Genomic DNA, 26727 nt, shown 5'->3' on the forward strand with positions numbered 1-26727 from the left:
TCATAGAATTGTAGGACTGGAAGGGACCTCAACAGGTCATCTAGTCCAGTCCCCTGCACTCCTAGCAGGACTAAGTATTATCTAGACCATCCCTGAGAGGTATTTTTCTAACCAGCTCTTAAAAACCTCCAATGATGGAGATTCCACAACCACCCTGGGCAATTTATTCTAGTGCTTAACAACCCTGACTGTTAGGAAGTTTTTCCTAATGTTCAACTTAAATCACCCTTGCTGCAATTTAAGCCCATTGCTGCTTGTCCTATCCTCAGAGACTATGGAGAACAACTTGTCTCCCTCCTCCTTGTAACAACCTTTTATACACTTGAAAATTGTTATCATGTCCCTGCTCAGTCTTCTCTTCTCCAAACTAAACAAACCCAGTTTTTTTCAATCTCCCCTCATAGGTCATGTTTTCTAGACCTTTAATCATTTTTGTTGCTCTTCTCTGGACGTTCTTCCACATCTTTTGTCCACATCTTTCCTGAAATGTGGCACCCAGATCTGGGCACAATATTACAGTTGAGGCCTAATCGGCGTGGAGTAGAGTGGAAGAACTACTTCTCATGTCTCGCTTATAAAACTCTTGCTAATACATCCCAGAATGATATTTGCTTTTTTTGCAACAGTGTTACACTGTTGAATCATAACCCAGATCCCTTTCTGCAGTACTCCTTCTTGGGCAGTCATTTCCCATTTTGTATGTGTGCGACTGATTGTTCCTTCCTAAGTGGAGTACTTTGCATTTGTCCTTATTTAATTTCATCCTATATATTTTGGACCATTTCTCCAGTTTGTCCAGATCATTTTGAATTTTAATCATTTTGAATTTTAATACAAAGCATTTGCAACCCCTCCCAGCTTGGTATCATCCACAAACTTTATAAGTGTACTCTCTATGCCATTATCTAAATCATTGATGAAGATATTGAATGGAACCAGACCTAGAACTTATCCAGCTACTGAAGTTATGCTGACTGGTCTGTAATTCCCCAGGTTGTCCTTATTTCCTATTTCATGGGGAAATAATATAATTGGGGCTACTGTAGTTGTTGCTGCTGGTCTATAACCCATTTCAATGGGTTGTCAAAATCCATCTTTTGCTTGTTCCTCTTCCTCTCTAGTGTGCCCGCATTCTCCACCAGTTTGTAGCGGGCTTCGCTTGGGGACCAGCAGGCCTCGTAGTCAAGCCACAGCCAGACAGTCTCTCTCAGCCTTGAGGCAGCTCTTCCAGACAGTCCAGGGGTCCAGAAACAAAGCCACAGTTTGTTATCCCCCACCCCGGACTCTGCAGGATCTCCCAGGAGGCTGGGGGAAGGATAGGGGAACCCAGGCCCTCCCTCGCCACTGGGTCCAAGTCCAGGGCCCAAGGGGAGAGAGGCGAGGGGTGGCTCAGTTCCTTCTGACTGTCACTCATAATCAGCCTCCCCTGGGCCGCTTCCTATATTCCCTGTTTTCCCTTCCATGTGGGGCGTGGCCCCAGCCTTCTGCTTACACAGTCTCAGTAGTTCAGGGATTCAGCTGCTGGGAGAAGGTAGATGCTTCCCAGCCCATCCTCACAGTTCAGTTGCCCCCCCCCCCCCGCCCCTCCACCGTTAGTCAGTAGTAAAGGGGATCCCAGTCGAGTCTTACTCACAGTCACAGTCCTTGACCTATAGCTTGCTCTACCTCAGTGGCTACAGCCTGTCTGCCTTCTTTCAGCCAGTCTCTCCTCCAAGCTCCCTCTTGCTAGACTGGCAGAGCTCCCTTTTAAGCAGGCCCTCCATAGGAAGCATGCCTGACAGCAGCTGAGAGGAAGGGCCTTCTTGGCCCAATACTGATTTGCCACTCCTTTTGCCTTCATGTGGGGTCTGTAATCCCATCACAGCACCCTATGCTTTATTTATTTGTTTTGATTTGTACAAACTACAATACAAGAACACCCAGCCAGAGCTCTGCCCACCCTTGAGCACCTTTTACATATGTATAAATAATAAATGACTTGTAAATTACCCCAGTTCAAATAACCAATGAGAGCAACAAACTAATCAACCTCCCCACACATCCCACATCACCATTACTCAGTTCTGCACAACACGCATCTCCTCACAGCCAAGGGAGAAAAGATGGGCCTGGCAGTATGCCCCAAGGCCCAAGACTAACCACCTGATGTTGTTACAGACCTGGGTAAGAAACAAGATCCAAAGCTGAGGAGCACTAATGGAAAACATCTTGCCAGCCCCCCACTATCTCTTAGAACAGTGGGGCTCCAGCTCAGGTACCTCCACTAAACACCATTTGGCAGCATGGGGGAGAGAGGCATGGGGGAGAGAGGCAGTCTCTTAGATAGGTAGGTCCTATGATCCAGTTTCAAGCTGATGAGGAGAGGAAAATTCTCCCCCACTTAAACTGGATATAATGGAAAGGGGAGGGCTGAAGGACAATATGATACACTTATATTTGCATTTTTCATCTCTTCCGACACCATTGATCAATAAGTACCAACTTCTGTTCTGTCATAACTCCTTTGCCTCCAATTGAACTACTCCAGTGTACCTGAGAGTATATTTTGATTCTAATAAAGTGAATTTCAGCAGTCAGGACTTTCCCACTTGGACCCTGAAATTCTGGTTTGGGATTTCACCAAATGTAAGGTCATCAATCTAGGACCAAAGAATGTAGGCCACACTTCCAGGATGGAGGACTCTATTCTGGGAAGCAGTGACTCTGAAAAAGACTTGGGGGTCATGGCAGATAATCAGCGACTGTGAGCTCCCAGTGCAATTCTACAGTCAAAAGGGCTAATGCACTCCTTGGACGTATAAATAGGAATCTCAGGTAGTAGGAAGATTATATTACCTCTGTAAGTGGCACAAATACAACCACTAGATCCAGTTCTGGTGTCCACACTTCAAAGAGGGTGTTGATAAACTGGAGATGGTTCAGAGAAGACCGATAAGAATGATTAAAGGTTTGGAAAATACATCTTATCGTGATAGACTTAATCTACTTAGTTTATCAAAGAGAAAGTTAAGGAGTAAGATGACAGTCTATAAATACCTAAATGAGAAATTGAAATTGGATAATAGAGGGCTCTTCAATCTAGCAGACGAAAGTATAACAAGAACCAGTGGCTAGAAGTTGAAGCTAGGCAAATTCAGACTAGAAATAAAGTGTAAATTTTTTAAAACTGAGGGTAATTCATCATTGGAACAACGTACCAAGGGCTGTGGTGGATTCTCCATCACTGGTAATTTTTAAATCAAGACTGGGTGTCTTTCTAAAAGCTATGCTCTATTTCAACTACAGCTATTGATCATGAAGCAGGAATTAAAACAGGGAAATATTATGGCCTTTGATATACAGGAGGTCAGACAAGCTGATTACAGTGGCCCCTTCTGTCTTAAAATCTATGACTCTATGAATAAGTTAGTGTTCAAATTAGTATACTGAGGCAGGGTTTTGCTCTCTCTTGAACACATATAAACAGTCCATTTTTTGAACAGTGCAGCAAGCCAGTTTGTGGAAGTCTGCATCCCAACATGGTATGTACCTTGTTTCAATTTGAAAGAATTCTTAATTGTACCCGCAGAATGGTACATTTGATTCAAGCTATTCAGTAGCTAGCATGCTCAAGACATTACAATCCTCTATGGCAAGACTGTGACATAGTGACTGATTCATAAATCACTGGACTTTAGTGCCTCAGCCTTCTGAATTCAGCTGTTACTAGCTCAAATTCCAGCCTTGGGGTTGGGCTAAGTAAAGCTATTCCCATTTCAGAGGACAGTGAATTTCAGCTTTGTTCAGTGAGAATATTTTGACAGGTTTCAGAGTAGCAGCCGTGTTAGTCTGTTTCCATAAAAAGAAAAGGAGTACTTGTGGCACCTTAGAGACGAACAAATTTATTAGAGTTTATGTTTATATATATATATATCTTATATAAATTTGTTCGTCTCTAAGGTGCCACAAGTACTCCTTTTCTTTTTGAGAATATTTTGTAGTCCTTTAGGTCCAGATTGTGAACCCCTTATTCTTACTGGTGAGCAGTTACTCACAGGGGCTAGGATTGTAACTTTACAGTCTGTCCTGAGTAAGGAGCAGCACACAGCTGCACTGCCTCAGGAACAGACTAGGGACTGAATTATGACTCAGATGATCACGGTTCCCCCTTGCTATGGGGAAGAGTTCATTACTTCATCCTTTTAATGGAGCAGTTTACACTCCCTGTGCACCTGGCCAGCTACTCTGGTTGACAAGTGGGGAGAGGTGGGGCACAGAAGCAGGGCTTTTTCCACTCTGCCTACTTTAAGGTTTTATGCCGCTGCCCATCAGTGCAGTATCTTTCCTGTAAAATCAATTAGAAATATCAAAGAACCTGGTGGACTTCATGGAGACTCTGGCTCCATCCCCCCCTCCACCCACCTACAGAGGAGAGTGTTGCATACATAGCTCTTTCTCTTCCCTACTCCTCAGCTGGGGACACAATCTGAGCAGGGCCAGGCAGGGGAGTAAGGGTGGGGGGCAGCTTACTGATTCTTGCTTAGAATCATAGAAATGTATGACTGGCCGGCACCTCAAGAGGTCATGTATTCCAAACCTCCTAGACCAGTGCACTTCGATCCTGGGCACTTTCCCAGTCGATCACGATCTCCAGTGGTGTAGCAGGGCTGCCACTAAGGCAGGCTCCCTGCCTGCCGCGGCCCCACACCACTCCCAGAAGTGGTCAGCACTCTCCCTCAACCCCCCCGGGGGGGGGGGGGTGGCAGGGGTCTCCACGCGCTGCTTCTGCCTGTATGCACTGCCCCCGCAGCTCCCACTGGCCAGGAATGGGGAACTGTGGCCAATGGAAGCTTTGGGGGTGGTGCTTGCAGAGAGGTGTAGTGTGCAGAGCCACGTGTCCCCCCCCCCCCCGCTCCTCCTTCCAGAGGCTGCAGAGATGCATTGGCCCCTTCTGGGAGTGGCGTGGGGCTGGGACAGGCAGGGAGCCTGCCTTGGCCTTGCTGTGCCGCCCGACGGGAGCCGCCCGCAGTAAGTGCCACCCAGTGGCAGGCTGCACGCCAACCCCCAGCCCTGAGCCCCCTCCCAGAGCCAGCACCCCAAACCCCCTCCTGCACCCCAACCCCTTGCCCCAGCCGTGACCCCCCTCCCAGAGTCAGCACTGCATACCCCCCTGCACCCCCAAACCCCTTCCTGCACCCCAAACCCCAGCCCTGTCCCCCCTCCCAGAGTCAGCACCTCACACCCCCTCCTGCACCCCAACACTCTGCCCCAGCCCAGAACCCCCTCCTGGACCCAAACACCCTCCCAGAGCTTGCACCCATCACCCCATCCTGCACCCCAACCCCCAAGCTCAGCCCAGAGCCTCCTCCCACACTGCAAACCCCTTGGCCCCAGCCCAGAGCCTGCACCCCCCTCAAAAACCCCAACCCCTTGCCCCAGCCTGGTGAAAGTGAGTGAGGGTGGGGGAGAGTGAGTGACGGGGGTGGGGGATGGAGTGAGGTGGGTGGGGCTTTGGGAAGGAGCGGGGCCTCATGGAAGGGGAGGGATAGATCCTGGGTTGCCCTTAAATTCAAAAAGTGATCTTGGGCGTAAAAAGTTTGGAGACCACTGTTCTTGACCATCCCTGATAGGTGTTTGACCAACCTGTTCTTAAAAACCTCCAGTGATGGGGATTCCACAACCTCCTTTGGAAGCCTGTTCTAGAACTTAATTATCTGTATAGTTAGAAAGTTTTTCCTAATATCTAACCTAAATCTCCCTAGCTGCTGATTAAGCCCATTATTTCTTCCCCTACCTTCAGTGGACATGGAGAACAACTGATCATGATCCTCTTTATAACATATTTGTAGACTGTTATCTGGTCCCTGCTCAGTATTCTTTTCTCAAGCGTGCCCAGCTTTTTAACTTTGCCTCACTTCCTTGCATGACTGAGTCAGGGTTGTGACAACCTATCACCTAACACCTGTAACTTGGGATCACCTATTAAAAGAGAATAAGCAGCTGTTCAAGGATGTGGAAAGCAGCACAGCTATTACTCACATGTTCTGTTATTAACAGTTTGCTAACACATCGTGGGGCTTTTTTGGAGTTTGTGACTAATAGCTGAACACCCTGCAGAGTAATAAAACCAGATTCTTTCTTTGTTTCCACAAAGGAGATAATTCCTTTGTCTCACTAATTTAAATATTAATAAATTACCAGGAACCTAATGAAGATCATGCTCAGCTGGAACTCCAGCAACCTGCCTAGAAACTAGAATAAACTAGGGAGAATCTTTCATTGTAATCTCAGCTACAGCAGCATTTGCCATTTGTGTCAGTCCCTTCCTATGGACCCAATAACAGCTGCATCGAATGGCTGGCAGAGGGCACTGCTCCACAGTGTCACCTCTGCATTGTTCTCCACAAAGTGAATGCCCCTTGCAGCCTCCTTTTCGCTGGAGACCAAGATTCCTAGTAACACCTCCAGCCTCCAACGTAGTCCTGTGATAAGATCTGGTAACAAAATATTTGTTATTATTTATTCGTCCCCTTTCACAATCTTTTTCCAGATAAATTAGTTGATAAACATTTTTTTTCTCACTATTTCCCACAGACTGGTCAGCTGAGAGGTCAATTAAAATACAGATACGGTTGGGAAAAATTCATTTGACAAATTTCACCAGATATTTAGATTAAGGTATTTAACCTTTTTAAAAAATCTTTTACTGTGCTCTAATCACAAAAATACTGGTGTCTCCACCAGTGTTTCTAGATAAACATTAAATCTGAAGAATACCACAGAGCAAGACTCTCTAGCTAGCCTGCCCTTTCTGGAGTCCTTAAAAGGACGTTTCTCTGTAATTAAATTTATTGAAAACCAAAGTACCAAAGGTTTTTAGATGCAGCCCTGAGAAAAAGGCAGTGTTCTTAGCTTGACGCATCAGGAAACAGCACCTCTGAGCACCACTCCCTCCCTTCTTCCCCCACTTTACTGCTGGTCTACAACAGCAGCATATCATAACATTCTGCCCAGTGGCTCAGACCCTCCAACACTGGGGCCAGATTGTAGTGACAATCTGGCCCCAATGTTTTTTATGGAAATTGGAGAGACTACTCAACCAGCAGTAGAACCAAACAATCAAATCAGATCCTCAGGTGGTGTAAATCAGCAGAGTTTCACTGTCCTTAATAGAGCTACCCTGTTTTACACCAGATGAGGATCTGGCCCATGATGGCTCAACAAAATATCCCATAATCTGACTACTGTAATTTGAATAAATGAGAAAATGGGTTTCTACCAAAAAAAGCCACCGTTCTTCCCCTTGCCATCTGAGTTTTTCCATAAGAGCAGAAAAGATGATGGAAATTGAAGTAATTGCTACATCACAATGGTAAAATAATTCCAAAGTGTGAATCTGAGTGAAAATGTCCTGAAACTCAGCCATTTAGTACAGGCACAAAGGTGCTAGAAAGTGAGGGTAACCAGCTAAATGGAATATTCAAGCCTTTACTAAAAATTATCATGCTGCTGAGACATGAGCAACATAATCCATTCAAAGAAAGGCAAGATTCCAAAGTTCAGTAAAAAGGCATCACTGAATTTTCAAGTGAAAGGTATGGGAATGACATATTGTACATCTCTCCTTTATCCTCCTATTTAGATTATGCCAGTCTGGCCCAGAGTGCACCATTAAGGAAAGCTGAATTGCATGTAGGTAGCTAGCCAATTTAGCTACATAATAGAAAGAGTTCTGAAAATGCTCATAGGCTGAATTAAGGGCTCCACAGGAGCCTTTGGCTCATTCCTTGAAGAATCTATTAGTTGCTCTTGCATACATTGTAAGGTTTACAGGGAAGGAGCCCAGCTCTGAGGCTTCTCAGCACTCCACACACTTCTAAGGGTTGCAGGGAAGTGTGTCACCCCCTGCGGACCTCCTAAGGGGTTGTGGAGAAGGATTCCCTCCTGGGGAGCATTGGACAGGGCTTGCCAATGTTTTCTAGTCAAATAGCTCTTGATCATCAAATTGACTCGCACAATTGCCATTGAATATCTAAGGTTATAGAGAAAAAAAGAGGACATACTGTATTATTTGAGAAACAGCATATGATCATGTAATTCAGGACAGGATCATAATACATCGGCAGGGGGCGGGAGGGAAGAGTTAATTTGGATTGCTGCTGGATTGGAAGCAACAGACAATCTATCCCACCACATCTTCTAAGAGGTCACTGCTTTTCTGCCAGTTAGAGATGCCATTAGTACTCATAACAGCTGTGGAATGAAGCACTGGGTACTAGAAGAAACCAACATACAATCTTTATGTTTCTCCATCAACTCAAGACTACTTTGCACTCAGTTACAAAGTGCAGACTCTACCCATGCTCTCAGATGAATTGAATTTCAACCAGAACTAGTCCCAAGCGAAAGAAATTTCCCTAATATTAGAACTCTACCCCCTCCACTTTAGGAATACAAGCACCTACACTCATGCATGCAGGCACAAACACACACAGCCAGCTATCCCCAGTTACATAATGTAGGTCCAAATCCTGCTTCCCTCCTCACTGGAGTAGTCTCATTGCTTTCATTGGGACTATTTGCAGGAAAGCAGGATTTGGTCTATCATGTTGTAGATTTCATATACAAATATTTAGACATTTGAGGGCTGCAGAAGACATACATGTTCATGCACTTTATATTGTGTTCATAATAAACATTTTTAATTAAAAATCTCATTATACAGCAATTTTTCACTATTTAAAGTATGTAAATCATGGATAATGTTTGAAAAAGCCAATCATCAAACATACCTACAAAATGTCCTGGTAAAAACTTGATTTAAAAAATGTACACCATATGTGTTATTATATAATTTTGGCATACCTTTAGTTAGTAGTTTAACTATATTATTTTGGCTTACAGAACCATGCCACAAATGAACACAGATTTCAGAATATAGAAGAATACGGCTTTCAAATGTTTACATAGCAGTAAAACATATCATGTTGACAGTTAAGCTATTACATGTAGATACTAGCCCCAAATCATTATTCACTGGAATCATCTTCTCTACTGCCCAGTTCATGTGGATACTGCATGAACAACTGTACTCTATTTTTAAGTGCAGAAGAGTTTGTTCATATTAAAGCAAAGGAAAGTTTTGGAAAGGGGGAGAGGAGGTGGATTAAATTACTCCGTTGAACACTTGTTTTCCTCTGTCTTTACCATTCTCCACAAGGACTTTTTTGACAGTGGCACAAAGTAAATGGCTAAGACAAATGTAGAAAATCCTGATTTGACCCATTTTTATGTTGTTGGTGATTTTTTGCCCTCCTGTGTTTGCAGGGAGATCTAATGCTGCAACTAATGTTATGTGGAGAACCATTCCATGTAGTACCTAAAGAACTTAAAGAAATTGGATAGGAATGAAAGTTATTTTTTTCCCTATAGTGAGTTTTATGTCCCATAGGAACGTCTCAATTAAACAAGTAACGTAAGCAATTCTAGAAGTGCCTCTACAAACGCTATATAGTAGTAGCGGCAATAATGTACATAATTTGTGTTCCAGTTTAAAAGTTTTATCACAATCCCAGTATACCCATTATTAGATGTGTGATAAGTCAGAGTGCAGGTGAATAGTACGCCCTACTAATAGGAAGAGCATTCCTGCAATCAAAGCAAAAAATATTCCTATAGGAGCCAGTATGAAAGACCAGCCATAGTGCACATAAGCAACAAAGTCTGGGCAATCAATTTTTTTCATATTCATATAGTTTTCCAGATCAGCCATTGCCTGGACCCAGATGACATACATCACGACCACCAGTGAAAACAAGATGCCTGAAAAAGAAACATGAGAGTTTTACTGTTAATGGACATGAAATAAATAATTATTATATTTACCGATTATGGTATCACCTTGGAACCAGTCAATGATCGAGTCCTGTTTGCTAAGTACTGTTAGCTATCTTCACATATTTGTTGCCTACTGCTGCTCTAAGCAGTATTAACTTTCCCTTTTTTGTTTCTGAACTGCACCAGGGGGGCACAGGGAAGCATCAGCCCAAAGGGAGCCAATTGCAAGAGTGCTGCTGGTTCTGGTATGCAGTTCAAAGCCACAATGAAGCAAAACAGCAACATGTTTATGTCTTGGATTTGGCTGGGTATCCACTGTATTGTACTTGAACCTGTGAGGGCTCTAGAGATAACTCTCTGCTCCCCAAGTTCAGGGATTGCTTCTGTGTCTTGATCTTGTGCAGGATGTCAAGAGGGTGGGAGGGAGACTCCTGCATTCCCTTCACCTCTTTTATATGTCCACACCAAGGCACTTCACAATAGTACCTAATGTCAATGGCATCATTTAGAATATATTCAGTTCAGAGATTCCACTCAATCATTTTAGGGGCAAATCCTGTGGCATCACACTGGAAAAGTCCCCAAAATTTCCCTCTGGAATAAGACTGCAATATGAAAAAAATTAAAATTTTAATAATAAAAATGAAGTCGTATGTTAATATTTACATCAGATTTACAATAGCTTCCTGAAAGGAATTCACCATAATACAAATGGTCTTTTCCTCCTGTCACCATTCTGGAGCTCCCTTGGATTGCTTACAAATGGAAAAATAGGAACACACGTCCTGTAAACTTTATTAATCACTTTTCTACTACTTTATGTACCAGAACCAGGTAGATGGAGCCAAATGCGCCATCTGGCTGAGGTATTGGTTACATCCCCACTACTACATTTCATTCAATGGAATATTAGTATTTCAAAAATACGACCGTGCAGCATGGATGCCAGACTGGAGTTGGGGATCATCAGTTAAGGTAAGGACCTGATCCTGAATTTTTTGCACACTCCAAGACTCCCATTTATGACAACGGGAATTCTGGGTATACTGAGATTACAGGATCAAGCCCTCAGTTTACTGCCTTCCATTTGATCAAATGTTAAAATGTTAGAGGGATGTTCTACTTATTAAATCTCCATTCCATTATGCTAATATGAAGATTCCACTGTTCAGTAATATTAAAAAATACTCATTCATGGGCACTTTGCAACAAAATATGACAATCAATAGATTGCACAGGAAAGAGCAGGGGAGTGGGAGTCAAAGGCTTCTTCTGTGTTTATTCCAAACTCTGCCAAAGTAACATAAGCTAAAATATATTGAGATGTTGTGTGTCCAATTTGAGTCACCTTGGTACTAATTTTCACAGCTCCCTTTGATTTCAATTGGTGTGGCATATCCCGGCACTTCTGAAAAATCAGACCAAGGATAGGCACCCAAAATCTTTTGTAAAATTTTAACCTGAACTTCTCTGTGCATCATCTGTAAAATGGGGATAATATTTACCTACTTCAGAGGTTTATTGAGAGACTTACTGTTGGTGTGACCCTTTGAAAAGACAAGTGCTATGTGTTATTAAATAAATAAAGGGGTTTCCAGCCAGACATTCATTTTTGGAATGTGGTAGCATATTTGTGAAAACTGGAGGATTGGAATAATAATTGGAGGATTGGAATAATTGGAAAACAATTATTTTCTACTAGGAGCTTGGTTTTCCAGGTCTCCTAGTATGAAGTCAATTGCTATCAAGTAGTTAAATATAAAAGGCCTAAAACCAGCTGAATTGTATTCATGAATCATTAGTCAACCCAAATTCAGAGAGTTAAGTGCACTGACATGGTGCTTTATTGTCAAAAGACAATACATTTATACTGCCTCATGAACATCTGACAGGAGACAGCTCACAACTGTTTAAAGTTTAGGAAAACTAGACTTTGAAGACTACCAAAAAAGAGCTAAAGTGGTTAACCTGAGGCATAATCAAACCATGACTTAAATTCCCAAAGGATCTGCAATTTTAATGAGATTGAAGGCAAGCAGAACTGCTATATAAAGAGTGAGGCAGGTCTCTATACACACTGCCCATCTATGAAATACACATTCGGGATTACTTATTTTCCAAATGTTTGATTTCATGACAAAGGCAAAAACCCCAACTCTACAAGGTATAAATTAAATTTTGAAAATCTTTTAAGCAAAATGTTGCATAAAGTCAATCTTGATTACATGTAGTACTGATGTTGTATTAGACATACAACTGGTATTAGTGAAACAATCTGAGATAGAGGATCACCTTAGGGCAAAACATGCACAAGAAGAAATCAAACTGCAGATTCTCCGAATAAACGTGAAATTGAGCAAGAGAATCTTGTAACAGAACACCTAACAATAACAGATACTGTAGAGGACTAGCACAAAATTGGAACCAAACAGAATTATAGAGGACATAGTCTAGTATTTTTCTGTGTAACGGGAGAAAAGTCTCAGGGCCAAATACATTAATGGAGTACAGCAAAGATGGCGTTAGCCCAAGACAGTACCCAAATATTGAAAGATGCCTTAATAATAATGTGACAAAATCCATACACAGATTAAATTATCTCTCGGCAGATGGTCAACTGTGACTGTCCTTGGGGTACCCAGGACTGGAGTCACCTTGTTACCTTCTGCCTCTAGTGAGAGGTGGCCTTGCCCGTAGCAGGTGGATTGTTAGCTTCCTAACACCACCAGCCTGTCTGCCATTCAAGTACTAGTCTCTGAGCTATGCCAGCTCTGTCTTTGCCTTGCAGGTTAACAATAGGTGCGCCCCACATCCCTTTGAAGCATTCCCCTGTGATATCCAGCCCCTGACACTGACTTCTCACAGAAATCCCAGATCCTCTGCCCCCATAGTAGAACTTCACCCTAGTCTACTAGTTTTACCTTGAATCACTGCGCCTGTATAACACACAGCACTTGTAATAAAACAAGAGAAGGTTTATTTAAGAAGGAATAGAGATTCCACTAGAAACAAATGATTGGTAGAAATAAGTGGTTATTAAACAAAATCATAAAATGCGAACTACATAAAATGCCTACACTTATTAACAGTCACCTTTCCTATGTAAAAAGAAAAGGAGTATTTGTGGCACCTTAGAAACATGCCACTAGTCCTCCTTTTCTTTTTGCGGATACAGACTAACATGGCTGCTACTCTGAAACCTTTCCTATGTAGTAAAGTAGGTGTTCCCCTCACCGTTCAGTCTATCGGAGAGCCGACTGGTTTTATAGGAACCAGGATGCAAACTTTCATGAAAACACCCCTGCTCCATAATGTCTCCTCCGTTAATGGATACAGAGTGCCCCTCCCCACTGTGTGTTATACTGAAACAGTCTTTTGTCTTTATTCACAGGCAGGGCGATCCCCTGTCTATTGTAATATTTTTTTTTTACCTCCAAGTGGTTTTGATTATTTGCAGTTGTCTCTGATGGTTTTCCATTGATAGTCCTGGGGTGGAGCAAGGCTAGACCACTGAACTTTGCATTACATCACCAGCTAACCAGGCAGAGGTGACAACTCCCTCCTGCACCACGACATTATCCCCTGGTGACTGACTTTTACTTGAAGTCCACAAAGCATACTTTCACTATAGTTACATTATTCCTTAAGTACTACCCATACACACATCTCACAATGATTATGAGTTTCGATAAGTTATGAGCTTTCTGTGGATACCTTATGTTATCCCTTCTGGATAAATAACCTGGAAGAGATGTGTTCGGTGCAGTGAGTTTGTTAAGTCTGAAACAAGAGTTGTTTGCAAAGAACAGGGGACCTTTACCAAGGGGCCTACACATCATATCAACACCATACCTACAGATCATTTTAATTCCCTCAAAAGAGGGTGCAGGTACGACCTCAGTGGCACATGGGCCTTGTGCTGGCCCTCTCCACAGGGATGTGTTTCACCCAGAGTAAGTAAAAAGGTGAAGTGGTGACATAGGTGCTTTTATTGTAACAAAAGCTAAAAATAACTAGTCCTTATAGACCTCTAGCACTTTCAATCTCCAGTGCACTGTGCAGCTATGTACTAGATAACATGATTAGAGCTTCTGGTATTAAAAATGACTGATTCCTGAAATGTGATATCTTACTATCAGCACCGTGAAACGTGATATCTTACTATCAACACCCTTCATACTCACAGCAATAGTGAACAACCCTTATAAATTGTTAAGTAAGGGCCCAACTTTGAATAGCTGCAGAGAAGGGAGCAAAAACTGCAAAAGCAGTGAAGCAACATAGACTAAGACAGATATCATCATGTGATTTCAGAGCAGGGCATTGAGACTTATGTGTGCCAAATTGTAATGCAGGGAAACCTACTTAGGAAAATGTAACCTAAGCAGAGAGAAAAATACTTCTGGAAAAGGTAGAAGGAAATGAAAGGGACCACATATAAACCACATTTGTTAACTGAGGCACTAAGACCATTTTTATTGTTTCTAAGTGCCCCCAGCAGGTAATAAGGACTAATAAGTTTTCTACCTTTTAGTTTATTGCTGAATTAAAGTCAGAACTTAAATCCTTGTGCATTCCATCACAGAAAAGAACACATAAAATGGGTTGGGAAGCAGAATTTAGTAAGAGGCAAAACCCCACTTTTTTGCTCATTTCATCCTGTATTCTGAGATATTAGAGAAAAACACCCTATTAATAGTAATGTCAGGATCTGAGGAGCAAATCATCAGCATACAGTGTTTGCTTTATTGCTAAATCATCTGCTTGGAAACTTCTGATGTTAGGGTTGGAGGCTTCCTTTTAGTAAACCATCCCTATGGGAAACCACACGTGTGTGCTAAACTTTAAGCACATGTTTAAATTTCATTGTCTTTAATGGGACTTTCCTCCTGTTACCCATACTTAACAGATAGTGATATTCATTCAAAGAGAAGCTGTTTGCTTAAGGGTTTTAAACTGGCACCTATTACCATTGTATGTAAGTACTTCATTTTATATACAGGGAATATAATAATTTTTAAAGGAAGTTTCTCTATAAGATAATAAGAAAAACATAACTTGTTTTGGTGTTTGAAGCTTTGAGACAGCAAGCTAAATCAGCATAATGCTGTATATTCCCTGATATGTACAAGCTTTGGGCCTCATTTTGAAGCTAATTCACTAGTGTAAATCATAATAAATAACGAAGTCAGTGTAAACCTTATATGAGTGAAATCAGAATTATGTGCGTCATTTGTAATGAGTATTTATTTAGATAAAGTTTACATCACTTGTGGAAGGTTGCAGGAAATAATTTCCTGTTAAATAATTTGCTGTGGCTGCTCTATCTTATTTTTATAGACACAAATTTTCACCACTAGCTCATCTCTCTCCTTCTAAATATTAGCCATGCCAATAAAAATCTAGCAAGCATCCATTCAAAGTGTAATTCGAATCTCAGTTCATTACAAAGCAGAATGTAGCAAAATGAATATCTTTATTGGGGAAATCTTATGCTGACCATCTGTCATGAACTCTCTTGGCCAAGCTTCCAGCCAAAATGACTGAGATTAAAAAAAAAAAAAAAAACCCTCACAATTTCATGAAACAGATATTTTTAGCAACATTTCAGACTGTGGTATATTTCTACATTTTTCAGATTGTAGACCTTTTGCAAAGGGTGTGGGTGTCCATTTGCCCTTGCAAAGCATAGAATAAAACAGCAGTTGGATGAATCAGGAATGATGGGTGAAATTATTTCGAGAACATGAAATATGTCTGAGAGAGATTAGGATAAATAAATACTTTCCCCCCCTTTTCTTTCCATTTTGCATTTATTTTTTTTAAGAACACACATGTTTGATACACAGCACTGTGCAGTGTGATAAGACATGGACTTCTCTGAGGTCACTCTTTTCTGTCGTTAGCATTTGTTCTTTTGAATTTCTTTCAAACAAATACTTTTGCATATTGCAGAAGAAAAAGAATACCGAACCTTTAGAAATGTCTATGAATTCAAGAGGCAGTTTCTTGGCCTTTAATACTCATTCTTCCCTCGTAGAAATGCCTTTCACTTGTCAAAGGAAAATGTCTGTTTATAGCACAAATCTTTCACTACATAGACATGAAAACAACAGGTGCTGGACAGAATGATGTGAGCCTTTTGCTTGTGCCTAGGAGATTAGAACTCCTCTAATTTGTAGGCAACTTTTTATAATCCCATTTTTTTTTATTTTAATTTTTTTTTTTTTGTCCTCAGGTTTACTTCAGGCTTCTCTCACACTCTAACCGCTGTCACTATCACTCCTGGGACCTTTATAGGAGATAGTGACAGACAAATTCTGCTCTTAGATATGCGCACCAGATCTCACGTAGAATAATAATGGGGTTGGCATGTACATCGGAGGGCAGATTTTGACCATAATTGAGCAGCTAAAAAGAAGACGATTCCCTTCACATATTCTGTCTCTATCCGCAAAAAAGTGAAATAATCCTCAATACATTTCTGATCTCAAGTCCCCACAAGGGCCTGATCCTGCAACGTGCTGTGCGTCTCACGGGGACTAGTGAGTCCCATCAAGAAAGCTCTAAATTCATCCCAGGAAGTGCACAATACCTTGCAGGATTACGCCCATGGTAATTATAGGCTTTACTGCTGTCAGTGAGTATGTTAAGGAATGCACCCATTCCCCTTCTGTAACATATTCACACAGGAGGCAGCCATAATGCTACTTACTGCCTGCACTATGAAAGCCACTGTTGTTGCATGCACCGTAATGCTGAAGGAGGAGCTCTGGCTGCAAGGTCAGCATTCTCAGCACACCTCCTCAAGCATCCAGCAGGCATTATTCCTTACACAGGCATACTGCCTCCCTCCACACTGCTCGCTCATACACACATACACACACACACACTTACACTTGTTCTTTACTGGGTCTAGCAGCCATATTTTGGTTCAGAATGTACCAGTCCAGATAATGTCACAAGTCATTCTCTTCGGTATCACTCCTGGTAAATCAGAGTGGGATTTTGTCCAATTTCTCAGCTTTTCTTCATTATTATTGATATTTCAGTAGTGCCTAGACTAGGTCCCTAGTGACCTAGGTACTGTACAAACAAATAATGAGAGGTAGTGTCTTTCCTGACATGTTTACAATTAAAATAGACAAAAGGTGGGAGAAGAAATGGAGAGATGTGAAGTGATTTGTCCGAGGTCACTCACTAGACCAGTATCAGTCAAGAATACAACCCAAGTGTATCCAGTGCCCTATCCACTAGTTTATACAGCTTTCCTACTGCCTCGTCACAAATACAAAAATTCTGCTGTCTCACAAGTCCAGGCTAATGTCTTCAGAAAGAAAGAAAGAAAGAAAGAAAGAAAGAAAGAAAGAAAGAAAGAAAGAAAGAAACAAAGAAAGAAAGAGCAGGGCTTCCAAGGATTTTTAGAGTGTAAAAGAATAAAGCTGTACAAGAGAGACAAGGTGGGTGAGGTGATGTCTTTTATTGGATAGTAAAAGACATTACCTCCTCCACCTTGCCTCTCTAATATCACAACACCACTACTGCATAAAGATTTACAAAGCATTTAAAGCTAGGAAAGATAACCTATGATTTCGTATAAATTCTTAACTTTTAAAAAAGAAATGATTACGTGGGAGCTAGAGGAACAAATGCAAATGTTTGGGTTTTTTTTAAATAATCAATAATAATAATAATATAAAATACTTAGTACTTGTGCAGGGCTTTCCTTAGGTTGATCTCAAAAGTCTGTTAAAGGGATATAGAGATTATTATCACCATTTTACTCAGAATTTGGGCCAGGGTATAGATAGATAAAGTGGTTTGCCCAAGGTCATGCTGCAGGGCAATGGCAGAGCCAGAAATGGAGGCCAGAGTTCTTGGTTTCTACCTCAATGAATTTATCTCCAGATTTTGTACAAAATAAAACTTGTTGGGTACCCCAACATTTATAGACTGAAACAACTAACTGAGACACATAAGTTACATACCACCTTACATGTTTCATGACATTTGTTTGCTACCTTCCCTTGTTCCCGATATATTGGACACAACATCCCTATTCATTGTTCTGTCAAACCATCTTATCTTGTACTAAATTGTGGTGTATCTGTACTAACTTTGAAATATATTTACATATTTAATGCCTAATATGCTAGCAACAACTTTGCCAAGTTCATATACTGGACAGTGAACTTTAAGAATCTGCTCTAATACATGGCCTGACTTTAGTTTACAGCCTTTGGCTTAGGCCTTAGATCTTGCACCAGGCCCAGTGCTTCATACTCCCCCTCTCTACTACAAAATGATACCTCATACTCTCCAAGACTGACAAAGCAATGCTTCAATACGATGCCCATATCAATTGTGCACTTGTACATTGGGAGACTATATATTGTGTAATATATGAGTTTAAGAGTAAAAGTTGCAACTTCAGCTCCGAGTGTTTGTGATTTTGTAATATTTACATTATACCATTAAAGAGGAGCAGATGAAGTGTAGTGGGGGAAGGAGGTAATACCCTTGCAACTTAATAACCTGCCAACATAGTGTTATTTTTGTTGAGAAAGTAGTACTTTGATGGAAAATGGTAACCAGTTCCAATGAGCTATGGGAGTCAATAAGTGAGGGAATAGCATAACACTGCTTATTCTTTTATGTAAAATGTAGGCATCAGTACAAAAGGAGACAGAAAAGTGGCAGGAATATAGAAGAGTATATTTAGGGCAAATTCAGAGATACGTTTAGAGGGACTCTAAGTTGCTATAAACTTATGCCTTTTTTCGGCACCCTTCATGTATTTTCATAGCAGCTTAGAGTCCCTGGGGGTATGTCTACACTGCAATGTAAGCCACCAAACCACAATGCCATCTGCACACATCTCTCAGACTCAGGCTTGGAACTAGGATCTTAGGATCCTAGGATCTTAGGATCCTCCCGGGGTGGAGGGTCTGAGCCCATATCAAGCCAGGACTCAGGGTTCAAGCCCTACTGATGTGCAGTGTAGATGGTAGATGCTTGAATCAGGTCCTGAGAGTCCACCAAAAGTATTTCACAATACCATGGGCCAACTTCCTTTGTCCTCTCTATCCCAACAATCTCCAATCAACTCAAGTAAAAACAGCATTAACCCTTCCATTGTCTTCTGACCATTGAGCTGCAAACGCACCATCAGAGAGCCTTCTGTGTTTGCAATGGAGACTGAACAGAACAAGCCTTTTGCAAAATGTGCTGCTTCATGGTCATGGGAGCACAGCCAGATTTTGGTGACTCTCTGGTCTGAGGCTAGCACAACTGTGGCCTTTAGTAAAAGTACCAGGAATGAGCATGCATACAGCAGATAGTGAAGAAGCCGGCAGCTTTACACATTTACCAGACCGGTAACCAGTGCAGGGAGTGAATTAAGCAGCTCAAGAGCAAGTACTGGAAGACCAGGGATCAGAACCACCCCTAAGGCAACTCACCAAAAAACTTCTCATTTTACGAGGAGTTTGACTGGGTACTGGGCACTGCACCCAGCAAAGAGCCAATCATGGTGCATGATGACCTGGTAAGCTAGGATGATGCCCTGCTGGCCCCAGAATCCAGCATGGGGACTGATGGGAGTCAGCAGCAGCCACCGACTAAGGACCAGGAAGTTATTCTGTTGCTGAAACTGGTCCCAGAGCAGGCTTTGGAACAGGATCAGCAGCAAATTCTGGGTCCACACTCAGAGGAGCTGTTTGATACTCCCACAAGGAACATCCCACTGCTGAGTCTGCAGCAGACACAGAAGGGACAGAAGCCGCCCTTGATCCCAATAAGTTCCTGGCTCCAATTTAATGTTAATTGCTACACTAATGGGAGGTATTTCTACTCTAAGAACCAATGCAAAAGTTATGAGAAACATGCTGCAAGCCATGGCATCTGCTAATGGCTAGTGTCTTGTTGTCCTCCTTTTCCCCCTCCCCCACCACCTGGAGTTCAAAAGGGTGCCTGAGAAACGCAAACAGTCAAGTACACCTTTAAAGAGTATTTTTACTGGAAAGACACAAATTTTTGCTAGGGCCATTCCGGTTCTTAAAAATAAGAACATCACATTGCCATGCATTTAAGCTTGCTGCTCTAATCCGCAACAGTCTATGGAGCTGCCTGGAAACAGTGAACTGTGTGCGTGTGTTTGGGGAAATGTTTTCCATTTCCAGAACGAGTTCATTTCAATTAGACATAGTCCATGCCAACCATAGGTGACAAAATCCTGTGTCTCAAAAATTACTGTAGTTTGAATTTTTATCCAGATATGTGCTGGCTGCGGGGTGAAGGAAGGCTGTGGAGGTCTGCGTGTTTGCATGAAGCCACAACAGGGTAAGCCAGGTGGAAAGCCAGTGCAGCATCCTGTTGATTCCTCCATGGATTCTGACCCAATCGTGGGTGCTGATAGCTGCAAACTTTTTCTGAAGCAGGAACCCCATATAGGTAGTCACACGCTGGATAAGGGTGTATTTTCCACGGCCACCTCACATTGACATTATTTTATGCTCATTATCTTGGGGTAAACCACATGCCTGATTGCCTCAGAAACCTCTGCCCCCACCTTACCCACAGTCGACTTTCCAACACCAAACTGGTTGGCAATGGACCTACACCACCCTCGGGTGGCCAGCTTCCAGATGGCTGTAGCAACCCACTTTTGGACCGGCAAGGGAGGCCTCATGCATGTATCTTTACGCTGGAGGCTTGGGGCAAGTTGCTCACAAAGCTCCAGAAATGTAGCTTTATTCATGCAAAAGTTCTGGACCCGCTGCTGGTCATCCCAGGTCTGCATGACGATGTGATCCCTCCAGTCTGTGCTTGTGACCCTGTGCCAGAAGCGCTGGTCTAAGCAGCGGGCATCAGCAGCTATAACAAGGGTACTGAGCAGCATCAGACAGTGCTAGTCTGCCATGCCAGTGTACTCTTCCTCCTCTGCCTTCTCCTCTTCCTCCTCCAAAGCTCTATCAGGTGCCTTTGGTGGGTCAGAAAAGGCTGCCAAAATGTCCACCAGCACCTCTCCCTGTTTTCTCACACAGGAGTGAAAGCGCAAGCAAGAGAACTTCTTGAAGAGGGGTCTCCTCCATGTTGCTCGACAGGCTGCACTGGCAGGCTGTTCAAACTTCCTCTAACGTGCAGGGTGGGCAGCAAAGATTTCCCACATGTTCAAAGAGACCAGGTTTTGATGTTCAAAAGGACCACAGCAGCCACATTTCAGAAAGGCACTAGGGAGTCTGGGATATGGTTGGTGTGATTCGGGTCTGCATAGTGTAGGGTGGATGCCAGAGCCCCAAATTCGAGCCCCAGTTAGAAAAGTCTTGATGTAGGGTTAAGAATGAGTGTAGACACTCAAGCCCCAGTTTCTCTAACACAGGTCATCTGATTCATGTCCCAACTAACCCTGGGCTTACACTGCAGTGTACACTTTCACCTTGCAATTTGGCCAATAGTTTTGAAATTTTCTCAACACACATCCGTCCCCAGTTTAATAGGCCTAAATGGACTTTGCCTCAGCATATTTGAATATAGTTGTTTGTGTTTATTTTAATGTATATTATACATCTGGACACCATCCCTTTGGAAAATTTTCTTTCTGTACTCTGATGTGCAAGAACCAATGGAAACACACAAAAACTTCTCCAGTTTTTTATTGTTCCGCTCAATTTAACTGGGCTGTTACTATTCCTGTACAAGTCATATTTTGCTCTTCATCATATTTCCTGGATAGTAATTGACATTTTCAATAAAGAAAACGTTAAAAAAGGACAATATGCTAAGTGTGTAACAAATGAAATCTAAATCAACACATGAACTTTAACTAGGGGACATATTTAGGGACACCAGAGACTCAGAAGAGTCTTTAAGGTTACAATTTCACAAGGAGATGGGAAGTCAGCTATAAGCCATCCTTCGTTGATAATTTTTTTAGAGCTACTATTTATTCAAGTTTCACTTTACAAACAATACTCCCATGCACTCCAATCTCATTCAAAATCTTTCTGATATAATGCTCATATGAATGTACTGTGGCTTGCAACTTCAACAAAGTCCATTATGATCATTTTTCTTGCAAAAATATCACTTTAAATCAAGCACTCGGAAATCACGTTACCATGGGCAGCACTAGTAAATATTATTTCATTTTGTTTGTGAAAATTAGTCTAAAATTGAAATGTAATTGTGTGATTTAACTTAAATCTTGGGGTCTTTATCTTAACCCAAATGTAACTTTTATACAGATGTATGTCTAAGAAACATTGGAAATAGCATCTCCAAGTGAGGTCCTTGACGTACCCAGAGCACGGAAGTATAGGATTTTTTTTACTACTGGGGCTAATCAGGTAGATATTTAAAAGTGGGGAAAACAGCCCCACTGTGTTGACAGCTACCATTGACTGAGTGTACATGATACCCACCTGCAGCGATGAAAATGCCTCCTCCTGCTTTGTATAGAATATAGCTGGCAAAGGGAGCTGCACAGATGATGAAGAAGCTGGCCACCAGAACAGTGATCACCCCCAGGAGCATGAGCACAGTCCAGATACCACGATAAACTGGCAACCAGAAAAGAGGGAAAGAACACAAACATACTTAGAACTCAAATACAGTTTTGTAGTAAAGATTTTTTTTTTTCTCTTTTCATTTTTCTTATTATCAAACCAAACAGTCATTCCAGGACTGCTTCCATTGAGTATACATTTTACCATATGGACTGAATTAGTTTTGAACCCTAGATTTTATCTGGTGATCATGAAATATATAATAGAGGGGTATGAAACCCTGGAACTCTGTATTTACACAGTGTATGTATGCTTAATAGGTTCATTTACTTGACCAAATTTAAGTAGTTTAAAAAATGGTGCACCAAAACGGTAGCCAGGAAACGTTTGGATCACTGCTCAGCTTGACTCGGTACAATTGTTCTACCAAAGTTGAAGGGGGGGAAAAAGTAGTAACATATTGAAATATCACCACTCAACAATCTAAGATCCGGCCCTGAATAGTTTTTAAGAAACCTATCGCAGCAAAAATGTAAATGATGTTTCTGAAGAACAACTAAGTGCTTTTAATCAGACCCATTCTGTCAGTAAAGCTCTTTGTACTTTATTAAATTCAAAATGTAAAGTTTCAGAAAACCCTGTTAGTCAAGGACAATCCATGCTGAATTAATGGATGAAGCTAGTGATAAATGGGCTAAGAGTTTTGTAATACATGGGCCAAAAAAGTGTTTCTAACAATTTTTTATCTGGTTAATTGCACGTCTCTTAAGCTAAGTCACCATTTGACAAAGGCTAATATAGCAAAATTAATTCCTCTTGTAAATTTAAGAAGGGGTGTACTAATGCAGCCCATTAGCCAAATTAGGAGTTGTTACAATCTCTAACTCTGGATCTGAAAACTGCAGAGTTCTGGAAATTCAGTCAGTAAAAATATTTCTACCTGGCTAAGGAAAAGCATGCAAACCAGATAACATCGAAGAAAAAGTGACTTCTTAGTACCATTGACCAACTGTTGGCATGACACAACTAAGCAGCTTTTACATTTGGATTTGCAAACTGAAAATTTCAAATTTACAGCTCTTTAGAAGCAGCCACTCTGGAGTCACTCCGATTTTGTCTAGACTAGGATTTTAAGGTGCACTGTTGGGTGTTAGTTAACACCTTCTAAGTAATATGTTCTAAAAGTCTACAGGCTTTAACTTGACCAGCTTAGCTTGTGTTGAAGTATACACTGCCTTGTCCATGGTAGACTTTTAGAATGTGTTAGTTATAATATGTTAACTAATACCTTCTTGTTAACAGAGATTTAAATATTAATCAGACAAAGCTTCAGAAAGATAATCATATTCCTGTAGCATCCATGGGTCAGCTCAGGGGTAGGAAGGACTGCCCTTCCATCATCTGTCTTAAAGTGGCTATCAGAGCAGCTAACTGTATTTTTAGGTTCACAGCCAGCGCAAAGCGTTCTTCCTTCACAGATAAACATTGATGGAGAGATCTCCTGGGAACTAGGGCCCCAGTTCAGTAAAGCATTGAAGCACATATTTAAAGGTAAACACATACTTACATGATTTATTTAATGGACAGTGAATCACGGGTTGAAGGAATAAATCTCTCAAGGCCTTCAGTCTTGGGCCTTTGAAGAAGTGTCATATTGTGATATTCACCTGGGTAGTTCAGGAAGTTTCATGACAATCTGCAGGCCCATTGGACATTACTTCCCCATTTAAAACCTAAGCTGCTAAACTAGTCTATAACCACCCAACTATTTTGTGTTGATGGCTCAGGAGACTTGGAAGTCACATATAGAGAAGAACATATTGGCAAAAACAGACCTGGAAAAGCTTTCCTCTGTATCTTTATGGTTGGTCAGAAAAGTCACATGGAATTATTTCTGTTTTCTGAGTGGACAAGAACACAAGCACCTCCAGCATAAAAATTTTGGTATGTAATCTGAATATTTACTTTCTGAAACTACTCATACAGGCAGCTTTGAAATTTGCTTTGTGTGAAAATTCTACGAGCAGACCTTGATTTGCTTAAATGTTCATGGAAAATGAACACAAAGGGAGTACAAATGTAACTAATTCAGATTCATTAAAACCTTCACTTAAGTAAGGAAAGCCTTCCCAGTTCTACTAACATAACTTTCTTATTAGTATAAACTAAATACTGCTAACATCTACATGTGACAGGTGGTTTGTGTGTGTATATACATTTGTATATATGGCTCCAGGTTTTTTGTTTAAAATATTTACCTATGACGCCTGTAAAAATAATGGCAAACTTCTATGACGATCCCAATCTCTTTTCTTGCAGCCAACAACACATTAATTGCCAATTTTCCACACTAGAAAGTGAAGCGAAGTCTGACAGGCAAGAGTATATAACTTTGCAAAATCAAAAATTGGGATTTTTCAAATCCACTATTTATTTGCCAAACCATTGTCTCTTAAAAGGGAAAAAGAAGAAGTCATAGTAAAATACATGGAGGGAAGCACTACCGGTAATGAAATACTCAGTTGTCAATGACATTTGTGGTACTTGTCTGGGGAAACACTCTAAAATGGTGTGCCTTCTTCCTGAAGGGCTGCACCCAGAAGCTGGTAACAGGCAACTTCTCTCCTGGTACCAGAGCTCTCAACTGTGGTGTTCTGTAGGATTCAGACCACTCTCCTAGCCTATTCAGTATTTACAAGTGGCATGGGGACAAACTGTGAGTCTCTATGGACTCAAATGTCAACAATGTTTAGATGATACTCAACTGTTTATCTTTCAATCATGAAGCCCTCTGTCATTCAGCTATTCCACTATCCAGCCAAGATCAGCATATGGCTGCGAAAGAGTTGGCTGAAGTTAAACTCAAGCAAGAATGAATTTATTCTGGTAGTTAAAGGGAAAGATTTTACAATGCTTGTCACTATGTGATGTCTCCACTAGTCAAGGAAGTTTGCCCCCAGACTTTAAGGTAGTCAGAAGTCTAGGAGTCCTTCTGTAGTGTCCACTGAAACTGGCCTCCCACATAGTGTCAGCCACAAAAAATATATTCATTCATCAATCACTAGCTAGGAAACACCATGCCAACTTGGCCAGGTGTCCATGAACTCCTTCATTACTTCCAGACTGGAATATTGCAATTCCATATATGGTGGCTTGAAACCATCATCCTTTGAAAAGGCTGTAACAGGTCAGAATGGAGTAGTTTGCCTTGTCAGCAACAGTACGCCAGTACTTTTCCACTCCGCTGGGTTCCTATTGAACAATGAGTCAACTTTAGGATCTCAGTATTCATTTTCCAGGTCCTTAAACACTTAGAACCAAGATAACTAAAGGACTCCTTCATTCTCCAAGATCTCGCCAACTCCGCTTCTCAATAACAATGCAACGGTCTAAGGGCTTGTGTGTGCAGGAGACAGGTCATTCTTGGTGGTGGACCACTGATTTTGGAATACATTCCAACGGGAACTATGGATGACCACGAACCTCACTACCTTCAGATCCAAATGCATATCCCACTTCTTTGACCTTGCTTTCCCACACAGCAACACTTAATCTATTGGCATCTCTGGAATAAATACACCAAATCCCACCTAACTCACTCCCCTTGGGGGCAGAATAGAAAGTATCTTTATCTGATTATGTAACACACATTCTTGTCATTATTTTAAACTCTGGAAGATGTTTAGAAACCACATTGATGGGCCTGTCTAAGAACAAAAACTTAAATGTTTCAAAACTTGATTTACATGTAACATTGCCATTTTATTTTAGACTGATTGTGTATAAAGCGAGTACTCTGCATTAATGCATTCTGAGCCATGGACCTGTGCTACCACAGGTGCCCAAAATGAAATTACAAAATACTCCCAAATTGCACAGGAATGATATGTAAAAACTTGCCAACCACCTGGGAAAACTAAGGGTCAAATTATGCAGTCTTTACTCAAACTGAATAATACCTTACGCCACAAGTCAAACCACTACTACTCATAGGAATTTGGACATCAGTTTGCAAAACAGCCCATAGAAAGGGACAGTATGTTGTTGTGCTGCCTGAAGCTGCCTGGGATGGGGAGATTATAACTCCCCAAATCACTATCTCTCTGTCTCCCTGCTGCTCTGGAGAGTGAGTAAACTACAACCGGTCTATAAGGGTTGCAGCGTGCATTCCTCTACATGCCAGTGTGCTGCCAGGCATTCTGTGGGGAAGGGAGCAGAGTCAAAGCTCTCCACATGCCCTCCCTCTCTACACTTATGTAAGGAGGGACATAGTAGTTCAGGGGAGACTGCTTGCAAGAAGCGATAGTATTGTGTGCCTGTGCAAGGGATTAAAGGGGAGTCTTACACCCCTTCTACTCCCTTGAGACAGTGCTTAGGATAGGCTATGTTCTGGCTCAAAGTAAGG

The 26727-nt window shown here is 41.6% G+C and overlaps 1 protein-coding gene across 3 annotated transcripts in view; it reads right to left on the bottom strand.

Annotated features, from left to right (window-relative positions):
* Positions 1 to 8153: 8153 nt before the first annotated feature.
* TMEM182 (transmembrane protein 182) overlaps positions 8154 to 26727 on the bottom strand; it is a 41243-nt gene continuing 22669 nt past the window's right edge. For all 3 annotated transcript variants that reach the window (XM_043536632.1, XM_037897926.2, XM_007068952.3), the window contains 2 exons: positions 22239 to 22376; positions 8154 to 9801 (listed from right to left, as the gene is read on the bottom strand). In XM_043536632.1, the coding sequence (XP_043392567.1) occupies positions 9566 to 9801; positions 22239 to 22376 (374 nt within the window). In that variant the 3' untranslated portion in view covers positions 8154 to 9565. The remainder of the gene's footprint in view (positions 9802 to 22238; positions 22377 to 26727) is intronic.

Source organism: Chelonia mydas, chromosome 1, assembly GCF_015237465.2.
Source record: "Chelonia mydas isolate rCheMyd1 chromosome 1, rCheMyd1.pri.v2, whole genome shotgun sequence".
Taxonomy (NCBI): Eukaryota; Metazoa; Chordata; order Testudines; family Cheloniidae; genus Chelonia; species Chelonia mydas.